The sequence below is a fragment of the Corythoichthys intestinalis genome, chromosome 12 (genome assembly GCF_030265065.1).
Source record: "Corythoichthys intestinalis isolate RoL2023-P3 chromosome 12, ASM3026506v1, whole genome shotgun sequence".
NCBI lineage: Eukaryota > Metazoa > Chordata > Actinopteri > Syngnathiformes > Syngnathidae > Corythoichthys > Corythoichthys intestinalis.
The window spans coordinates 52583804-52603734 of NC_080406.1; the positions used below are offsets into that span (position 1 = coordinate 52583804).

Consider the following 19931-nt stretch of genomic DNA (forward strand, 5'->3'; position numbering starts at 1 on the left):
ATTTCAAGTGATGACGTCAATCGCGGCTAGAGCATACCAACTACCTCAGTAACAGAAGGGTGTCCCAACAACTAGCGCAAACAAACGACACCCCTTTTGGGTGTCGTTTGTTTGTGCTAGTTGTTAGGACACCCTTCTTTTTGTTGTAGTTGGTACCATCCGTCAGCCGTGGGAGTTGGATACGTAAAAGCTGCGAGTGACGTCATCATTCGAAATGAATATCTTAATATCTCTAAAACAACAGCAGCACAATTTTTTTACAGCACAAATGTAGCATCAACGAATGGCATTATTTTGGGTCCATTTTGCAATAAATGGGGGGCTGCATGTCACACTCGATAATAATATCTCAAAAACAATAGCAGAAAAAACGAAGCATAAACGATTGACACTATTTTTAGTCAAAATGGCGTCTGACTGACCCATAAAAGAATTGTAAACGTCTTAAAAACTACAGCAGCACAAACATAGCACAAACGATTGACATTTTTTAGATAAATTTGCATATGATGGGGGCAACTTCACAGAGGTACGACGGTCCAATCTAGAACTTGGCAGTACAAAACACTTATTACAGTCGACGCGAAAAAGTAGGCACTAGCTGCTGGTCACGCTAAGATCGGTTCATCTACAGGAGTGACGAAAAAATGTACTATGTCACACAGTGACAGGTTAAATGGTCGTGCGCAAACGCGCGCACGCATACTGTACCTGTGTTCTAGCAGCTGAAATTAAGCCACGTGGGTTGACTCGCGAGCAGCAGAACCGGCAATGGAATGTCAACGAAAGGTAAGAAAAGTTTTTTTTTTTTTTTAGGGAGCGAGGGTCTGGTCTAGCACCATCCGCTGGTAGTTCGTAATTACCAGAAAATTCATTTGTACGTAAATATACATCGACGGGTTGGTCTTAATTTCAGAACGGTCGGCCTATCATTGATGTCCGACGAAGACTGCGTTCGTCGCATTTCGCTGGATGCGGTTCAAATTTGCAGTAGATTCGATGTTTAACAACTCGTTTGTGTTGGCCAAGCCAATATTGCGTCTAAAAGAAGACTAGACTTTTTTTGTAAGTAAACTCATTATAGACATGCCTATTAAATGTAATGTTGCTAATACTCACTGAACTAATTGGCTGCAATTGACGGCCCGAGACATCTAATCTGATTTGACTTGCAACAAATTATCGCTAAAATAGTCACTTGCCCAACTTCCAGGTCTGATTCTCAATGATTTATGAATATGTCGTGAAATATGTCAGTGGCGGTTTAGCAACACACTTAACAGTACGTGCAAGACAACACAAGTTGGGATGCTAACTTTTCACAGTATAGCAACGATTGGACTTTCAAGATAATTCACTATTTTCAGCTTATTCATTGGCGTGAGACTATTTACGCGAAAGCACTACCTGGTATGATAAAAAAAAAAAAAAAAAAAAAAAAAAAATCAAAAGTACACGTTCACGCCAACAAACAGATTAGACTGAACATGGTCTTTGTCCAAAATGTTACAAGGGGCACTAATGTAGGTCTTCTGGACATTTTCAGCAGGATACATGCGAAAGGGACAAACATTTTGTGTTTTCAGGCATGTCGAAGCCCCCGAAAGGGACAATTTCCATGCTCGTTTTGACACGGCAGCTTAAGAGCTGCCAAAACAAGTTTCAGAGGAGCTAAACGCTTTATCCCAACCCCAGTTGGTGGCTCAGTTGTGCTTTCCAGGGGTAATGCTTTGACGGATGACGAATTTGAAGGGGAGGGGAAAAGGGGGCACAGTGTAAACATGACAAATGCTGTTCGGGTGATGAACGAGACTCCTAAGAAGGAGAATACTGAAAAAGCTCCACGCTCCACCTTCCTGTCGGCGTGGAATTAAAAGCCAAAGTCGAAGACTATACGGTCCTCGAAGATGGCGATGAGCAGCATGATACCAAACCCAGTCAGCATGCCCAGGTTCTGCAGGAGAAAATGTCCTAGCTGGCAGCGCTTGTGATCCTCGCTGTCGCCGTGGAGCATCTCTGGGAGCTGCCGAGAAGAAAGAAGTAGGTGGGAATGAGTGGCGCCGAGGGCATAGGTTTGCATAAGGACGGTAGGCACATAACACTACCAACTTTTCAGGATGCTCAAATTGTCCCCACCAACTTTTAGGCAACGTTAATTGCATTATACTGTATAATGAGTTCAGTTATATACAGTGTATAGCAAAAGTGAGCACACCCCTCGCATTTCTGCAGATATGTAAGTATACCTTTTCATGGGACAACACTGAAAAAATGACAATTTGACACAATGAAACGTAGTCTGTGTGCAGCTTGTATAATACAGTTCATTTATTTTCCCCTCAAAATAACTGAAACTATAGCCATAAATATCTAAACCCCTGGCAACAAAAGTGAGTAAACCCCTTAGTAACAACATGTCAACTGTCAATATTTTGTGTGGCCACCACTATTATCCAGAACTGCCTTTATTCTCCTGGACATGGAGTTGACCAGAGCTTCACAGGTTGCCACTGGTATGCTTTTCCACTCCTCCATGACGATGTTGCTGAGCTGCCGGATATTTGAGACTTTGCGCACCTCCACCTTCTGCATGAGGATCCCCCAAAGATGTTCTATTGGGTTCAAGTCTGGAGACATGCTTGGCCAGTCCATTACCTTTACCCTCAGCCTCTTCAGTAAAGCAGTGGTCATCTTGGAGGTGTGTTTGGGGTCATTGTCATACTAGAACACTGCCCTGCGACCCATCTTCAGGAGGGAGGGAATCATGCTCTGCTGCAGTATTTCACAGTACATGTTGGAGTTCATGTTTCCTTCAATGGAATCTAACTCTCCAACACCTGCAGCACTCATGCAGCCCCAGACCATGACATTCCCACCACCATGCTTGACTGTAGGCATGACACACTTATCTTTGTAGTCCTCGCCTGGTCGTCGCCGCACATGCTAGAAACCAAACAAATTAATCTTCGTTTCATCAGACCACAGGACATGGTTCCAGTAATCCACGTGCTTTGTTGACATGTCTTCAGCAAACTGTTTGCGGGCTTTCTTGTGTACCGTCTTCAGAAGAGGCTTCCTCCTGGGGTGACAGCCATGCACACCAATTTGATGTATGGTCTGAGCACTAACAGGCTGACCCCCCACCTTTTCAATCTCTGTAGCAGTGCTGACAGCACTCCTGCGAAGATCTTTCAAAGAAAGCATTTGGATGTGCCGCTCAACACGTGCGCTCAGCTTCTTTGGACGACCAACCCGAGGCCTGTTCTGAGTGGACCCTGCTCTTATAAAACGCTGGATGATCTTAGCCACTGTGCTGCAGCTCAGTTTCAGGGTATTGGCAATCTTCTTGTGGCCTTGGCCATCTTCATGCAGCGCAACAATACGTCTTTTAAGATCCTCAGAGTTCTTTGCCTTGTGGTGCCATGTTGGAACTTTCAATGACCAGTAGAGGTGGGAATCTTTTGGCACCTAACGATTCGATTATAAATCGATTATTGATGCCCCCCCCCCTTTTTTTTTGTTTTGTATATTTGTTCCAAAATTGTTCAAAAATCCTCTCAGGCTAAAAAAAAACCAAACCACTATTTTAGTATCAAGTTACCCGTTAAAAACAGTAAATAAAATACTCCAGTCCCCATTCTGTATCAGCAGCTTTAAACTACATTCAATTAATTTAATGTTGTGAATCAACCGTTAAAGTTGTTAAAATTACGCCTGTTATTCCCTAATTTCCCTTATGTCTACTTTTGACATGTGAAAGTTTTTAAACTGTTTCATCACTTAAAGATAGATTCAAGTCAAGATTTTGCCGATTTAGGGGTATTCTAGATAAAAAGTAATTAGGTTCACGACAACAGAGCCTTCTAGAGAAGTCTACTGCTTTAAGATGGCGCCTGTTTACTAGTGCGGGAAAGTCTGTCATTTCGCATCTAGTTCTTGGTACATGGTCTAACGCGGCCATAGTCTGTCATTTCACATCTAGTTCTAGATATATTTGATATCTACCATAGCCGTATGTTGCCGTATGTTTGTAGGAACTTGCAACTGGGCGCTGTTTGTAGCGGCTGACGGCCGCAGTCAGGTATTATTGTTTTTTTTTTTTTTTATCTAGCGGCATTAGCTGCACATGATATTTACTCTATGTCCGTTCCTCATTGCGTCCCGACGACCGCGCAGACTGTTTTATGTCCGCTTTACCTGCGATAATTCAATAATTGGAATTTGGATGTTTGTGAATTGTTCTCGAATCTTCCACGGCCGAATCGCGAATAATCTAAGAATCGGAAATTTTGCACGCCTCTAATGATCAGTATGAGTAAGTGTGAGAGCTGCACTACAAATTTGAACACACCTGCTCCCTATGCACACCTGAACCTAGTAACACTACCGAGTCACATGACATTTAGGAAGGAATTTGACACTTAGTACTCAATTTGAACATTTAGGGATGTGCATTTTTTCATAGGGGTGTACTCGCTTTTGTTGCCAGGTGTTTTGATATTAATGGCTATATTTTGAGGGGAAAATAAATGAACTCCTATTATATAAGCTGCACACAGACTACTTTACATTGTGTCAAAGTTTCATTTTGTCAGTGTTGTCCCATGAAAAGATATACTTAAATATCTGCAGAATGCGAGGGGTGTACTCACTTTTGTGATACACTGTACATCGACTGAAAGCATAATACCTCATGGCGAAACGTACTGCTAAAGCCAACAAACCTTTCACGATTGGAGTACAACTCATTATGCCTGAGACCGAGGTTATTTGCCATCAAGTTTTAGGAAAGGCCGCTGTTAAAAAAGGTTGGATTCATCGTATGGTGAGTTACATTTTCACTGCGCTTAAAGTTCGTTTTTAGCCCCGCTGCGTTATTTTATATTTACTGTCATTTTCTGCCACACATTGCCTGTACGTAAAAAAAGGCCCATATCACACTGGTCCATGGTGCAAAAAATGTTTGTGACCACTGGGTTATAGTACGGTATAATAATAACTAGAGCTGGGAATCTTTGACTACCTTACGACACTGAGGCTAAATCGATTATTGATGAACAACCCCCCCAGCTATTAGCTGCTTCTAATGTTTCGTACATTACTTACAAAAATAGTACAAAAATTCTCTCAGGCTTAAATAAACTACTATTTCAGTATCAAGTTAACAGTTCACAACAGTGAATAAAATACTGAAGTCTCCATTCTGTATGAGCAGCTTTAAACTAGATTCAATTAATTTAATGTTGTGAATCAACCGTTGAAGTTGTTAAAATAGCTCCCGTTATTGCATCAGTTCCCTTCTGTCTACTTTCGACATGTGAAAGTTTTAAAACTGTTTCATCATTAAAAGATAGATTCAAGTCTATTTCAAGATTTTGCCTTTTAAGGAGTACTTTAGTTAAATAGGTTTGCTACAACTGAGCCTTCCTGAGAAATCTACTGCTTTAAGATGGCGGCTGTTTACTAACACCAGCGAGTCTGTCATTTTGCATCTAGTTCTCTATACATGTGCTCACGCCGCCTAGTCTGTCATTTGGCATGTAGTTATACATACATGTGACATGTACCATAGCATTAGGTAGGCGTAGTTTGTAGCAGCTGGGAGCTGTTTATAGCAGATGTCAGCGTTTTTTTTTTTTTTTTATCTAGCGGCATGAGTTGTAGATGTTTACTATCGGTACGTTCCTCATTGCGTCCTGAGGACCGCGCTGTGTTTTAGTTCCGCTTTACAGGTCGTGGGGGCAGCAGCTTCAGAAGGGAAGCCCAGACTTCCCTCTCCCCAGCAACTTCAGCCAGTTCTTCTTGGGCGATCCCAAGGCGTTCCCAGACCAGCCAGGAAACATGGTCTACCCAGCGTGTCCTGGGTCGGCCCTGTGGCCTCCTCCCTGTGGGCTGTGCCCGGAACACCTCGCCAGACAGGCACCCCGGAGGCATCCTAATCAGATGCCCGAGCCACCTCATCTGGCTCCTCTCGATGTGGAGGAGCAGCAGCTCTAGTCCGAGCCCCTACCGGATGACCGAGCTTCTCATCTTATCTTTAAGGGAGAGCCCGGACACTCTACGGAGGAAACTCATTTTGGCCACTTGTATCCGGGATCTTGTTCTTTCGGTCACGACCCACAGCTCGTGACCATAGGTAAGGGTAGAAACATATATCGACCGGTAAATAGACGGACGCACCACGACGGACCGATGCAGAGTCCGCATCACTGCAGACGCGGCACCGAGCCGCCTGTCGATTTCCCGTTCCATTTTTTCATCACTCGTGAACAAGACCCCGAGATACTTCAACTCCACTTGGGAAAGGACCTCACCACTGACCTGGAGAGGGCATTCCACCTTTTCCCGACTGAGGACCATAGTCTCGGATTTAAAGGTGCTGCTTCTCATCCCGACCTCTTCACACTCGGCTGCGAACCACTCCAGTGAGAGCTGAAGGTCACAGCCCGATGAAGCCAACAACACCACATCATCCGCAAAAAGCAGAGATGCAATATTGAGGCCACCAAACCGGACCCCGTCAGTGCCTCGGCTGCGCCTAGACATTCTGTCCATAAATGTGATGAACAGAACCGGTGACATAGGGCAGCCTTGGCTGAGTCCAACTCTCACTGGAAACGGATCCGACTTACAACCGGCTACACGGACCAAACTCTGACACCGGTCATACAAGGACCGGATCCCACGTATCAGGAATTCCGATACCCCATACTCCCGGAGCACCCCCCACAGGACTTCCCAGGGGACACGGTCGAACGCCTTCTCCAAGTCCACAAAACACATGTAGACTGGTTGGGTGAACTCCCATGACCCCCCAACAACCCTGCTGAGGGTATAGAGCTGATCCACTGTTCCGCGGCCCCGCGACAAAAACAACACTGCTCCTCTTGAATCAGAGATTCGACTTCCCGACGGACCCTCCTCTCCAGTACCCCTGAGTAGACCTTGCCAGGGAGGCTAAGGAGTGTGATCCCCCTATAGTTGGAACACATCCTCCGGCCCCCTTTTTAAAAAGAGGGACCACCACCCCGGTCTGCCAATCCAGAGGCACTGTCCCCGATGTCCACGCGATGTTGCAGAGGTGTGTCAACCAAGACAACCCCACAACATCCAGAGCCTTTATAAACTCCAGGCGGATCTCATCCACCCCTGGGGCTTTGCCACTGAGGAGCTTTTTAACCACCCCATTGACTTCAACCCCAGAGATAGGAGGACCCGCCTCGGAGTCCCCAAGTTCTGCTTCCTCATGGGAAGGTGTGTTGGTGGAATTGAGGAGGTCTTCAAAGTATTCAGCTCACCGACTCACAACATCACTGGTCGAGTTCAGCAGCGCCCCATCCACACTATAAACCGTGTTGGTGGTGCACTACTTTCCTCTCCAGAGACACCTGATGGTGGACCAAAATTTCTTTGAAGCCGTCCGGAAGTCGTTCTCCATGGCCTTGCCGAACTTCACCCATGCCCGGGTTTTCGCTTCAGTGACCACCCGAGCCGCGTGCCGCTTGGCCAGCCGGTACCCATCAGCTGCCTCTGGATTCCCACAGGCCAAAAAAGCGTGATAGGACTCCTTCTTAAGCTTGACGGCATCCCTCACCGATTGTGTCCACCAGCGGGTTCTGGGATTGCCACCACGACAGGCACCGACCACCTTGCGGCCGCAGCTTCAGTCAGCCGCTTCAGTGATAGAGGCGCGAAAAATGGTCCATTCGGACTCAATGTCTCCAGCCTCTACCTGGACATGGGAGAAGCTCTGCCGGAGATGGGAGTTGAAACTCCTCCGGACAGGGGACTCAGCCAGGCGTTCCCAGCAAACCCTCACAAAACGTTTGAGTCTGCCGGGCCAGACCGGACATCTTCCCCCACCATTGGAGCCAGCTCCCCACCAGGTGGTAATTGGTTGACAGCTCCGCACCTCTCTTCACCCGAGTGTCCAAGACATGCGGCCGCAAGTCCGATGACACGACTATAAAATCGATCATCGAACTAAGGCCTAATGTGTCCTAGTGCCAAGTGCACATATGGACACCGTTATGCTTGAACATGGTGTTTATTATCGACAATCCACGACGAGCGCAGAAGTCCAACAATAGAACACCGCTCGGCTTCTGATCGGTGGGGGGCGTTTGGTGCATAAGCACAAACAACAGTTAGGATCCGTCCTCCCCCCACCCAAAGGCGGAGGGAGGCTACCCTCTTGTCCACCGGGTTGAACCCCAATGTACAGGGTCGGGGGGCTATAAGTATGCCCTACACCCAGGGCCGGCCCAGCCTATACGCAGACTATGCAGCTACTTAGGGCCCCTGACCACTAGGGGGCCCAGATAGGGGGCAATCTGCCAATTGTTTAATTTATATTCTATTTTGTTTACTACAGTTTGCTTTATTTGACTTTTGTGAGTTTTGATACTTGATTACAAGCTTAAAGAATTCTTTCCTCTTTTAGAAAAAGGTTTGGCGTTATCTACTGTAAGTACTGACAATCATTTGGGGTGAGAAGTTTGAAGAATGCAGTGCAACAAAATCTGATTAATATACAGTGGGGAGAACAAGTATTTGATACACAGTCAGTGGGACAACCCATTGGCAGTGTATCAAATACTTGGTTCTCCCCACTGTATAAAATATGGACATATAGGTTGGATTGCATGTATGGGTTTCACAGTACACTGTGACGAAATGGTGGGCCAAAAATATGGGCCCCCTTGGCATTATTTTGCTTAGCGCCCCCAAATGGCCTGGGCCGACCCTGCCCACACCTGCTCGTCGCTTCTCACCATGGGCAACTCCAGAGTGGAATAGTGTCCAACCCCCCTCGAGAGGACTGGTACCAGAGCCCAAGCCATGTGTGGAGATGAGCCCGACTATATAGAGTCGGAATTTCTCAACCTCATGCACAAGCCCGGGCTCCTTCCCACCCAGAGAGGTGACATTCCACGTCCCAAAGGCCAGCTTCTGCAGCCGGGGATAAGATCGCCAGGGACCTGTCCTTTGGCTGCCACCCAACATTCTACTTTTAAATGAGTAATATTATTTAAAGTAACCGCACTCTTACTTGAGTAAAACCTTTGGCTACTCTACCCACGTCTGGTAATGTACGAAAATTGCAATGCACAAAAAAACCACCAAAATAAATAAAAACGTGGAAAACTGGCAGTATCTTGAGGCTTTGTTGTCGGGGCGGAGGCTTACCATATCCACGAGAGCCACGTAGAGGAACATGCCGGCTGTGATGGCAAAGATCCAGTTGGTGACATTGTGAGTGTACTGGCCCACAGCCGTGCCGATTAGCATGCCCACGTAGGCCATGAGAGCTGACAGCAGATTGTACACAATGGCCTGTTTCACAGTCATGCCCGCCTTCAGCAGCACAGCAAAGTCACCTGAACACATGTGCACACATGTTAAAGTCTCTTGAATGTGACGATATTACGGAGGCAGATCTTCAAGCGCTCGCGATTACACACGAGAACCAAAGCTTCTTCAGTTTCAGCGGAAACACCCTATTTGAAGAAAAGGGGGGATAAATAGGAAAAAGGACGTGGCCTACATTTCCTCCCTGCATGTGACAAGTGGCCTCTTTTCTTGCTAATTACCACTGTGAATAAATTACCCCACTGCTGTCAGCCATCAATCAAAGCCCGCTAGGAACTCCGACTCCCCTTTCCCTAACCATCCCAACTCGTCGACACGCCCGCCGGCACCCTCGGCCGCCGCAATTAAAAAGCAGCCGTCGCCGCTAATTAGCTTCACCCCGAGTGGTTGAGGAAGCCTCGTAACCTGCATCTTTTGCCTGCCATCTGTCAGCCGGGGGGCGCTTTGTTTTTGTAGGAACGCACTCGTCGAGACGGCAGTTCTGCCTGACAGGCGTCTCGCAGAGTTCCTTCACAGAGGCGAAACTAGAAAAATACGCTGGAGATGGCACTTGTGTTGAGATCGTCAGCCATCTGGAACATCAAGGGTTCTCAAACTTGGGGGACCACTTAAATGTAAGACAGGTTTCAAAGTGTTATTGTCAATTAAACTCAACTACCTTGTGTAGCCCTTAATGTCACACAGGAACTACAAGTTGTCTATTTGCATGAAAAAAAAAAAAGTCATCGTTGTAAAATTCAAGTCATTTTTCGAGAAAAAAAGTTATAATCGACAGAATGATCTTTTCTTGAATATACTGTTTGTATTACTTAACATACCCAATTTAAAAAAAATAACATTTCATTGTTTAGGAAAAACGAGCAGAGTATATTTGATATTGTGAACAGTTGGACTTGAAATAATTAGAATTACAGCACCAAGGCAACGGGCAGATAAGGGCAGAACAGATACCGGAGGCCTTCTGACCATGTAAGCCCAAAGCGTGCGTCATGCAGCTGACTGAGCAAGATTGACGCTGACAAGCTGCAGATAGGGAAGACATCTACAAGCCGACATCTGCACCACCAAATACTGCAATCAGCTCTTCTGGACAGTCCAGAACAAACGACGGGAGATCTTGTCTTGCCACAAAGAACATCTGATACGGAGGAACCCGCAACCGAGAAGTGAACACTCAGCATTCAAGTGGCGTTGAGGATGGCAAAATCCTTAACTCTTGTTGCTCTGACAACAGTAAGGCCCAAATTCTCCTGTCCAATCCAGAAACAGACAATAATCCTAAACAACGCCCAAATACACCCTTTTTTTGGGCCACAGCCCACCTCACCAGAGCCTTTAAAAGATTGAATGTTTAACTAATCGTTGTCATTTTTCTCGGGATTCTTTTGTTGAATTGTGAATAGTGACCCTGGCTCTAGGTTGCCTCCTTGCCTGGGTCTCTGTGCTGTATGATTGCTGCCGACTTGGAATAAATTGTCATGTTGGGTTTGGCCTTTTGGCTGGGTTGTTGGTTTCCCGCCGGCCCGGGCCGTTGGAATTGCTCTAGCGTGGTCTCGGCAGTTCGGCTGGCGTGATTCCGGCAATCTGGCTAAAAGGTCAGATTCCTTGAATATCAATTTAATGTGACAAATTGGATGTTTTCACATGATCAATTTTGCATAATTATTATTTATTTGGACAAAACTAATCATTGCGTCATGTACCTTTGCAGTAATCTAGAGCTCTGTGATTGTTCATTTACTTCCGTTACCTCGCCCAGACCGTTTTGTCCAATGATCGAACGATTTTTGCACATGTGTAGGTTTGTTGTCAAATCCTGTCGCCTTTTTTTTTTTTTTTTTTTTAAACCTGTTCTGTTCAGCTGCTTGACACAGAGAATAGAAATCTGAGTGTCCGATTGGTCTGCAAAGTTTTAATGTATCACATGGGGGTTTGACATACTCCCATTGTGATCATTCAAAGGTTGTTAGGAGAAAGCAGTGAACAGGAAGGGGTTATGGGGGAGAAAGAAAAAAAGACAATGGAGTGACAGAAGAAGCACAAAAAGCAACAAATACATTGAAAGCCTACACTAACTTATGAATAAGTTGTAAGGTGCTATCGTTAGCTAGTTGTATTTCCAATTGGCACCGTGTGGGGGCCTGATGACCAAAAAGAAAGAGGGGGAGGTGGGAAGAGTCAGAAAGATAAGTGATTGGGAGGGGTGAAGTGTACACAAATCGGCCATGTGAGGTGAAGAATCCAGTATTTGTGTGAAAACGTGAGTGTGGCTTTTTTGGCATCCAATTCTATGCTGCCTGATCGCTAATCATAACGCTTAGTTTCTTGACTTGAGTGTGTCTAATTCATGCGTGTCCAAACCTGTCCTCAAGGGCCGCTGTGGGTCCTGGTTTTTGTTCCTACCAATCGAGCAAAGACAGCTTAACCAATGAAGTTTGTGCTAAAAGAAGCAGCACCTGACTGCAATCAACTGATTACACTTGTGAGACACCAGATTGGTGAAAAGATGTCGTCTTGTTTTGTAGGAATGAAATCCAGCACCCACTGCGGCCCTATGTGGAATAGTTTGGACACCCCAGGTCTAATTGCACCTAGTCCATGCATGAATCCCATCAGACATGTGATAGTCCTGCAGACAGGTGGAAATGCCGCACTTTGACCGCCCAAGGCCACGGCCCTTCCCCAGCCAATCAGGGAGGGGCGAACCAGCTCAGGCATCCAACATCCCGCAGCACCAGCAAGGGGGCCGCTAAAATTCGCCCGGGATCCAGGGTGGATCCGGAACGTGCGCGGCTCTTAAATGTCTCTGTCACGTGACTGTGTCGTAGCCGCTAACGCGCTCGGCCAAATGGACACACAAGTACGGAAGGTGAATTATGCCAAACAAAGGGTCACCACACTGTCATTATCATCATTTTAAGAATTTAAGTGACGGGTAAAAATAGATTATGACCGGATTTTTATGACCCTGTCAGTCCAAATGACAGACAACGAAAAAGTCTAGCGCAACCTCTGCTCAGCACTCATGTTGCGCCGAGGCTGGCAAAATCCTCGACTCTTGTTGCCCTGACAACAGACACACACAACTCTCCTGCCCAATCCGCAACACACAGTTACCCTAAACAACAGCCGAACACACCATTATCCATCCCAAAGCCCGCCTCACGAACTCCTTTAAAAGAACATTTTTAGTTAGCTGCTGTCACTTCTCGGGAATCATTTTTTACCTGTTCATTGTTGACCATTGATCCAGCCCATCTCTTCGTCTGGGTGTGTTTGCTGTTTTTGGATTGCTGTCTGATTGTTGCCGACTTTGAATAAATTGTCAACTTGTGTTTGTCAGTCTTGGGGTGAGCCTTTTTCCAGCTCTGAAAATAGCCGTCTCCGTCTCCATTAATATTAAACTAATAAATATTAATAGTAGCAGTGGTATATTAATCCAGAAAAGGTGAACGGACTTACATTCCTGCATAACAACTTGGACAGAAAGAAATATGTAGAAAATGAGCAAGTCTCAAAAAATGTTGATTTTTTTTCTCTTTTTTTTTTTTTGAAGTGTTTTTACTTTTTTACAGAAAATAATTATTTTTGTTCTAATGTTTAGCAACTTAAGCTGTAGCAGTGGGTTTAGTATTTAAGTACTATTTTATTTTAATTAGGGCTGTCAAACGATTGAAATTTTTAATCGAGGTAATCAGTGCTTAAAAATTAATTAATCGTAATTAATTGCAATTCAAATCATCTCTAAAATATGCCATATTTTTCTGTAAATTATTGTTGGAATTGAAAGAAGACATAAGACGGATATATACATTCAACATACTGTACATAAGTACTGTATTTGTTTATTATAACAATAAATTCACAAGATGGCATTAAAATGATTCATTACATTCTTTCTGTTAAAGGGATCCACAGATGGAAAGACTTGTAGTCCTTAAAAGATAAATGTTAGTACAGGTAATTTTATATTAAAACCCCTCTTTATGTTATGGTTTTAATAAAATTTGTAAAATTTTCAATCAAAAAATGAACTAGTAGCTCGCCATTGTTGACGTCGCCGAGCGATGGCGTCACATGGGCTCCCTGCCGTTCTTCCACAGTGTCTCTAACTATGTAAAGTAGTGATTGAGATACACCACAAGGTGTCAATGGCGAGTTTTAAATGACTTCGAAATCAAGCCAATGAGTGTGTTTTGTCCCTCGACTGACGCCGTAGTTCCCTGTTTACTCGTCCATCCACGTCATTTGAGTGCTGGCCTCACAACGTACAAGACCACTGATAGTTTGTATATTGTGACTAAATATTAAGCTAAACAAAATATTTGAATACAGTTTGACCAAAGTCTGATTAAGTTTTATGTGTATTTTGCTTAGCTATTCTGATTGGGAATGCCAGTTTTCTTTGCATTGAGCGCTTTTCTTTTTGTGAACATTATTTTTTTTCTTTTCTTTTTTTTTTTTTTTTGAGCGATAGGAATATTATTTTTGTTGTGCTTTCACTAAATGATACTTATGTTTGTTGTGAAGGAGTTGCCGAAGCTTATACCAATAAATGGCGCGGTCCAATGAACGCTTGTGTCCACTCGCCTTTCTCAGCTTCTTAGCTCTCAATGTGCAAAAAACGGTGTCATTGTAATCTGTTTGAGGCAACGCATGAGCGGGTCATTCCGCGCATGCGTTAAATGCGTCAAATATTTTAACGTGATTAATAACAAAAATTCATTACTGTCCGATAACGCGATAAATTTCACAGCAATAATTTAAATATTTCAGTTATTTTTTATTATTTTATTCTTGTTGATGTTCTAATTTGCAAATATGTTGTGAAAAATAAAAACATCCTGTTCAATGGATTTTTTTTTTTAAACCATACATTTCAAAACAACAGTTTAGAGCTCTATTTGCAATACCGTGAAATCGCGGTATTTTTGCCTAAGGTTATCATTCCGTCAAAATCTCACACCGGCTCATGCCTACTTAAGACTTGCCACAACTCAGTCCAAAACGGGCGCCACCGCTCACTTTTGCCAAGAGGTCCCCCTACCACATACACAATAAACAAGGGGCTGGCGTTAGTTTGAAACTTTACTGCTCTTGGGTTAAATAACAGCATATGGGTTAAATAACAGCATAATACAGCGCATGCAGCAACCGGTTCGCTCAATTACTGCTCATATAAAAGAATTTGACTTGTTGTTTAATATTCAAATGACTCGTTCCAAGGCCCCGTTTAATGAGGACTTCCTTGTTGTCTCTTTGATGTACTTGAAAAGATAAACAGTGTCTTGGCCCATTTGGCACGTCCGACTGTAGTACAAAGTTTAAAGGAGTGACTGACGAAACTCTTGGGGGGAGATTAAACATTTAGCGCGTGACACATATTTTAGACAGATAATTAGAGGGAAAACAAAAAACCTTTTTCCCCACTTTGTCAGATCTGTTCCGAGTTATTCTTTTTTGTAAACTCTCTTTTTTGGACAATTCACTTTACTCACCCAATGTTTAACCCGTCAGCTAATTAGCATGAATTAGATACCCACCCTACATCGCAAATGCATTTTTATGAGCTGCCGTGTTATTAGCTACTTGTTACCTTTCCCAACTTTAATACTTACTCCAAAACAAAGATGAAGAGATGGAAACTGTAGCGTAAAGAACAGCTTGGAAGAAAAAATGTTGACTGTAGCGAAGTTAAAATGGTCCTCTGAGAGAACAGACTGCATGCAAATGAAGGCGCCGGCACCTGTGTCATTTTTGATTTGCGCCGCATTGAACAACGCTTCGTTTTGGCAAACCACTTGAGTGCTGTCAAACAAGACTTTAAAGTTTTCTGGTGTGAGAAAAGAAAGCATAGTTGAGTTTTCACGGCCTGAAAAGGGGTCACGACTCCCGCTTTTGATTTATGTTCAATAACAGGTTGTCTCGCGGTGGTTCGCCAAAGTGACGTGTGCAATCACTGGTGCGTGAGAAGTACGCGCCGTGTTTTGTTTATTTTCACGGGAGGTCTCAGTGTGCAGCGCTTACCGAGTTCATGAGGTAGTTCGTGGCAGAAAACAGCCACGGAAGTACTGATGCCTCCCGTGAGGTCTGCGCTGAACGCTGCACCTGAAGACAAGAAAGTTCACAGTGTCAGCGAGACCCGGAAGGCAAATTTGACTACGGGAGAGAAGATGATGAGAGAAAGAAAGTTGTTCTTCGCAGAGCTCAGCTCACACACTGCTAACTTTGCGTGCACATGAATGCTTTGTAATCAAAGCCTCGACTATAAACACTTTTCAAATTCCTCCAGATTTTGACGATCTAGTGGGCATTGACTCATAGACCCATGACTTAGACTTCATAATGATATTGACAGGACACACTCCACTGCGCCACGCCTTCAAGTAGGGGGCCGTCCGACACTCCGCTTCAGTCGGTCGAACTTGGTCGCAGTTATTCTCAAACACATGCAGTGACCCAACGCTAGATTTAGGTTGAAAAAGTACGAAAGCTGTACCGCATACAAACAGGAAGGACTGTCTCAGGAGTGATTTGTTCAAGGATTCAAGGTATTATATTTTTCGTACCATGCATGCGTTTTGAAATGTTGTGAAAAAAATCAATGGGACAAACTAACCGCTACTACATTGGCATCATAGTTCGACATATTTATGTAAAATAAATGCTAACTGCACTTTTTTTTTTTTTTTTTTTGCTTTTATCAAAGAATCGAGACTGTTTTACGTCCATATCTAAAGAATTTGGGGATTTAAGCCTTTATTCACAAGAACTTTCACCGGAAAACCTCTGTTTGCATCAGGCGGCCGATAGCTACATTCACTAACAGACGAGCATTGCACTCAGACATACTGGACTGTCTCAGAAAATTAGAATACACAATATTCTAATTTTTTGAGACAGTCCTGTGTATAATTAAATTAGAATACACAATATTCTAATTTCCTGACTGTCTCAGGAAATTAGAATATTGTGTATTCTAATTTCCTGAGACAGTCCTGTAAATATACACAGGACTGTCTCAAAAAATTAGAATATTGTGTATTCTAATTTTCTGAGACAGTCCAGTATTTACGTAAAATAAATGCGAAATGCACGTTGTTTTTTTTTTCTTTTAACCAAGAATCGGGACAGTTTTACGTCCATATCTATAAAGGATTCGGGGATTTAAGCATTTATTCACAAAAATTTTAATCAAAAAAAGGTCTTTGTCTGCGATTCCACTCGGTCAGCTTTGACGGCCTCGGCAACAATGCAGGCCCCCTATTTATTGGCCCCATGTCCGGTCAATACATTATGAAGTCTATCGATTTAGTGTAGGTTTTCGGGCTGTGGAACTAATAAATGGAATTAAAATGTATACTTTTATGGGAAAATCCTGCTCGACATACGACCGTTTCGACTTACAAACAAGGTTCGGGAACGAATTAACTTCGTATATAGAGGTACCACTGTATTTTGCATTGATCTTTTAGCCCAGGGGTCCCCAAACTTTTTGCAGTGAGGGCCACATAACTTTTCCCTTCTCTGATGAGGGGCCGGGGTCAGTTTGTAACAGAAAAAGTGTGACGATTGCAGGAGTGCCTAAATGTAAAAAACAAAAAAAATGTTTTTCAGAAAGCCACAATCAAATAACCCTTTTTGGATTCTTCACGGAACAAAAGTAAATAAAATTAAAATAATAATATATTAAATTATGTTATAATTATTATAATTATAATAATAACAAATAATAATATCACTATTAATTAAATAGATAATAACCAAATAACCCTCTCTGGGTTCTTCACAGAAAAAAGCCAGAAAATAAATAACACTATGGGGGGGGGGGGGGGCAAAATGCTCTCTGGTATTGTTCAGGGGGCTGGACCAAATGAGGAAGTGGGCCGTATCCGGCCCGCGGGCCGTAGTTTGGGGAACCCTGTTTTAGCCTATCAATTAATTAGGTTAATATTAGAGAGAAATGAAGCCATGTTTGCTCAATAATCTTTTCGGTCTTATTAATGTCCCGTCCCCAGCAAAAAGTGTACATGCAGGTTATGCTGTTAAATCGTCCCTACCAATGTTGTGACCAAACCTACGCCCTTGATAGTACAGTATAATAATAATAATTACCGTAATTTCCCGAATATAAGGCGCACCCGTGTATAATGCGCACCCCAAATTTACTTGTAAAATTTGGGGAAAATTATTGTACCCGTTTATAACGCGCACCCTAATTTTAGCACCAATAAATAGAAGAATACAAGAAAACAGAGCTCGTGTACAGATACAGAGATGTCATTTTACTGACTGGTGAAACACAGCACAAGCATAGCACATTGGTAGTTCAAAACATTACCGTAAACTGACAATATTTACGGTAATAATATGATTTGACAACTTCTCCAACTTACCAGAATCTAGGAGAAAACAAAACGGATGTGACTTTTCTTTTAAAGGCTGCTGTATAACTTGCTCGTTTCCTCATGATGAATAAATGTTTCTTCCATGGATTGATACGGTAAAACTACTGAACTATTGTTATTTGGGTTTGAGTTTCCCAAGGGACCGATATAGTTGACGGACACAGGAAGTGTGTGTCCTTACATTTGTTATGCTCCGAATTGTGGAGCTGCAATAAACGTCGACTCAAATGAGTTCAAGAAACTAAATTCTGTGCTTTATGAAGAGTGAAAAAAGCAGAATTTAACACAGACGAAATCATTCGGCCGATTAGTGTGAAGTATTACCGAAACAAAATGGTGACGTCGCGTACCGTAATGGTCGGCAACGGGTCGCCGCATACGTTTCTTCAACACAACGTGGCCGTGTCAATGAAAAAAAAATCGGTTTATATATATATATATGTAATACATATATATTTCTGTCTCCATCCATGTACCCGTTTATAATGCGCACCATGAGTTTACAAGTTGATTTTGGGGGAAAAAAGTGCGCGTTATATTCGGGAAATTACGGTATGTACTTGACTCAATTTTTTGGATGACTACTTCTTGTATTATCATTTGGAAGTAATGCTACTCTTACTTGAGTTACATTTTGGGCTACCCTACCCACCTCTTCATATGGGTGCTTATAAACTCCACCCAGCAAACTAAAAGTATGACTTAGAAACAGGGATAACTTGTACCTATGGCCAGCCCATCGCTGAAGTTATGCATGCCATCACCCATGATGACCATCCACGCAATACTGGCTATTCCGGCGTCCTTCATCTCCTGATCCGAGTGGCAATTGGCTCCGTGGGAGTGCCCGTGACCGTGACTGTGGTGCTTGGTCTTGTGTCCGTTGACTTTAACAGGCAACTGATGAGGGCCGGCAGGTTTCAGTGGCGTCTTGTTAGTGGGGGAGTCTGGCGGCTGGAGCTCAGTAAATTGTGTGTCATTGTGGTCGTTGTCGCAGGAGACGGCACTGCTGTCGGGGTCTAAAAGGGAATGGTGACGTCATTGACTGGCGGGACAAGGAGACGCTGGCTGAAGGCGATTTACTCACCATCACCAAGTGCCTTTAGGTGCACCCATTCGGCATCGGAGCGCCGATTTAGTTTGTGATCTGACAACTTCCTGCCAATTTTGCCCTCTTCGTCTGCATCATTTGCCGCCTTCCAGGTAGAAACACATAAAAATGCAAAGGTACAACTTCTCTACTTAAGTAGAAGTGCAGGCACTTATGCAAAGCTCTGAAGACAATGCAGGCATAATCAGTTTTAGATTAGATGCAACTTCCTCTTACCTTTTGATCCTTGTAGTGCTTAAACATGCCAATACAATGCTCAAAAATGAAGAGAAGGTAAATGCCGACCAACGCCGTCAGACCCTTCCACACTCCATCAGTGCCATGGCTCTCGTGACCATGGTCGTGGTCGTGCTGCCCTTGAGACTGTCGGCGGAAAGCAAAAGGTTGGAATAGAGCACGGCTGTCAAAGGGAAATAGGGTGACCACTTGTCTGGTTTTAGGACTGGGGACACAGCATTTTCAGTGATGTGTCCGACGTCCTGCACAACCTGTTAGCTGGACGTTTTTTCCCGGCTTCTAAAGAAAATGGGCCGCGATTCAGTTTATGTGACGCAACTCAGCCACGGTTGTCACAACTGGTCAGCGATTGGCTCTGAGTGGCTTCAATTCATAACATCCTATATCAATGGTTCAATAAAATGTAAACAATGCTTCACGTGTGACTATCTGACGACATAATTTGCTCGTCAAGATTTTACGACAGAGCTAGAAAACATGCCAAAACGGCGGACACCTTTTAACACTGAATGGACGAAAGAGCGCAATTTCCTCGGCAAAAGCAGTCGAGACTCGTTCCACGGTTTCTGCACGCTTTGCCGGTGTGACGTGGACGTGAGCAGCAGGGGCAAAACGGAGTGCGTGAAACATAAAAGAAGGAGGCGAGCAGTCGGTGCGTCGACATTGAAAACATTTTTAAACACTCATCGGCACTGGATAACAAAATAACTGCAGCTGAACTTTGTGAAGTTGTTCCTCTTATACAGTAGTACCTCTACATACGTAGTTAATTCGTTCGTTCATTCGTAAAATACATTCTTAAT

At 43.8% G+C, this 19931-nt stretch overlaps 1 protein-coding gene across 4 annotated transcripts in view; it reads right to left on the reverse strand.

Annotated features, from left to right (window-relative positions):
- Positions 1 to 1423: 1423 nt before the first annotated feature.
- slc39a10 (solute carrier family 39 member 10) overlaps positions 1424 to 19931 on the reverse strand; it is a 66994-nt gene continuing 48486 nt past the window's right edge. For all 4 annotated transcript variants that reach the window (XM_057852607.1, XM_057852610.1, XM_057852609.1 and 1 more), the window contains 6 exons: positions 19108 to 19254; positions 18868 to 18976; positions 18506 to 18799; positions 15400 to 15480; positions 9190 to 9380; positions 1424 to 2023 (listed from right to left, as the gene is read on the reverse strand). In XM_057852607.1, coding sequence (XP_057708590.1) covers positions 1871 to 2023; positions 9190 to 9380; positions 15400 to 15480; positions 18506 to 18799; positions 18868 to 18976; positions 19108 to 19254 — 975 coding nt within the window. In that variant the 3' untranslated portion in view covers positions 1424 to 1870. The remainder of the gene's footprint in view (positions 2024 to 9189; positions 9381 to 15399; positions 15481 to 18505; positions 18800 to 18867; positions 18977 to 19107; positions 19255 to 19931) is intronic.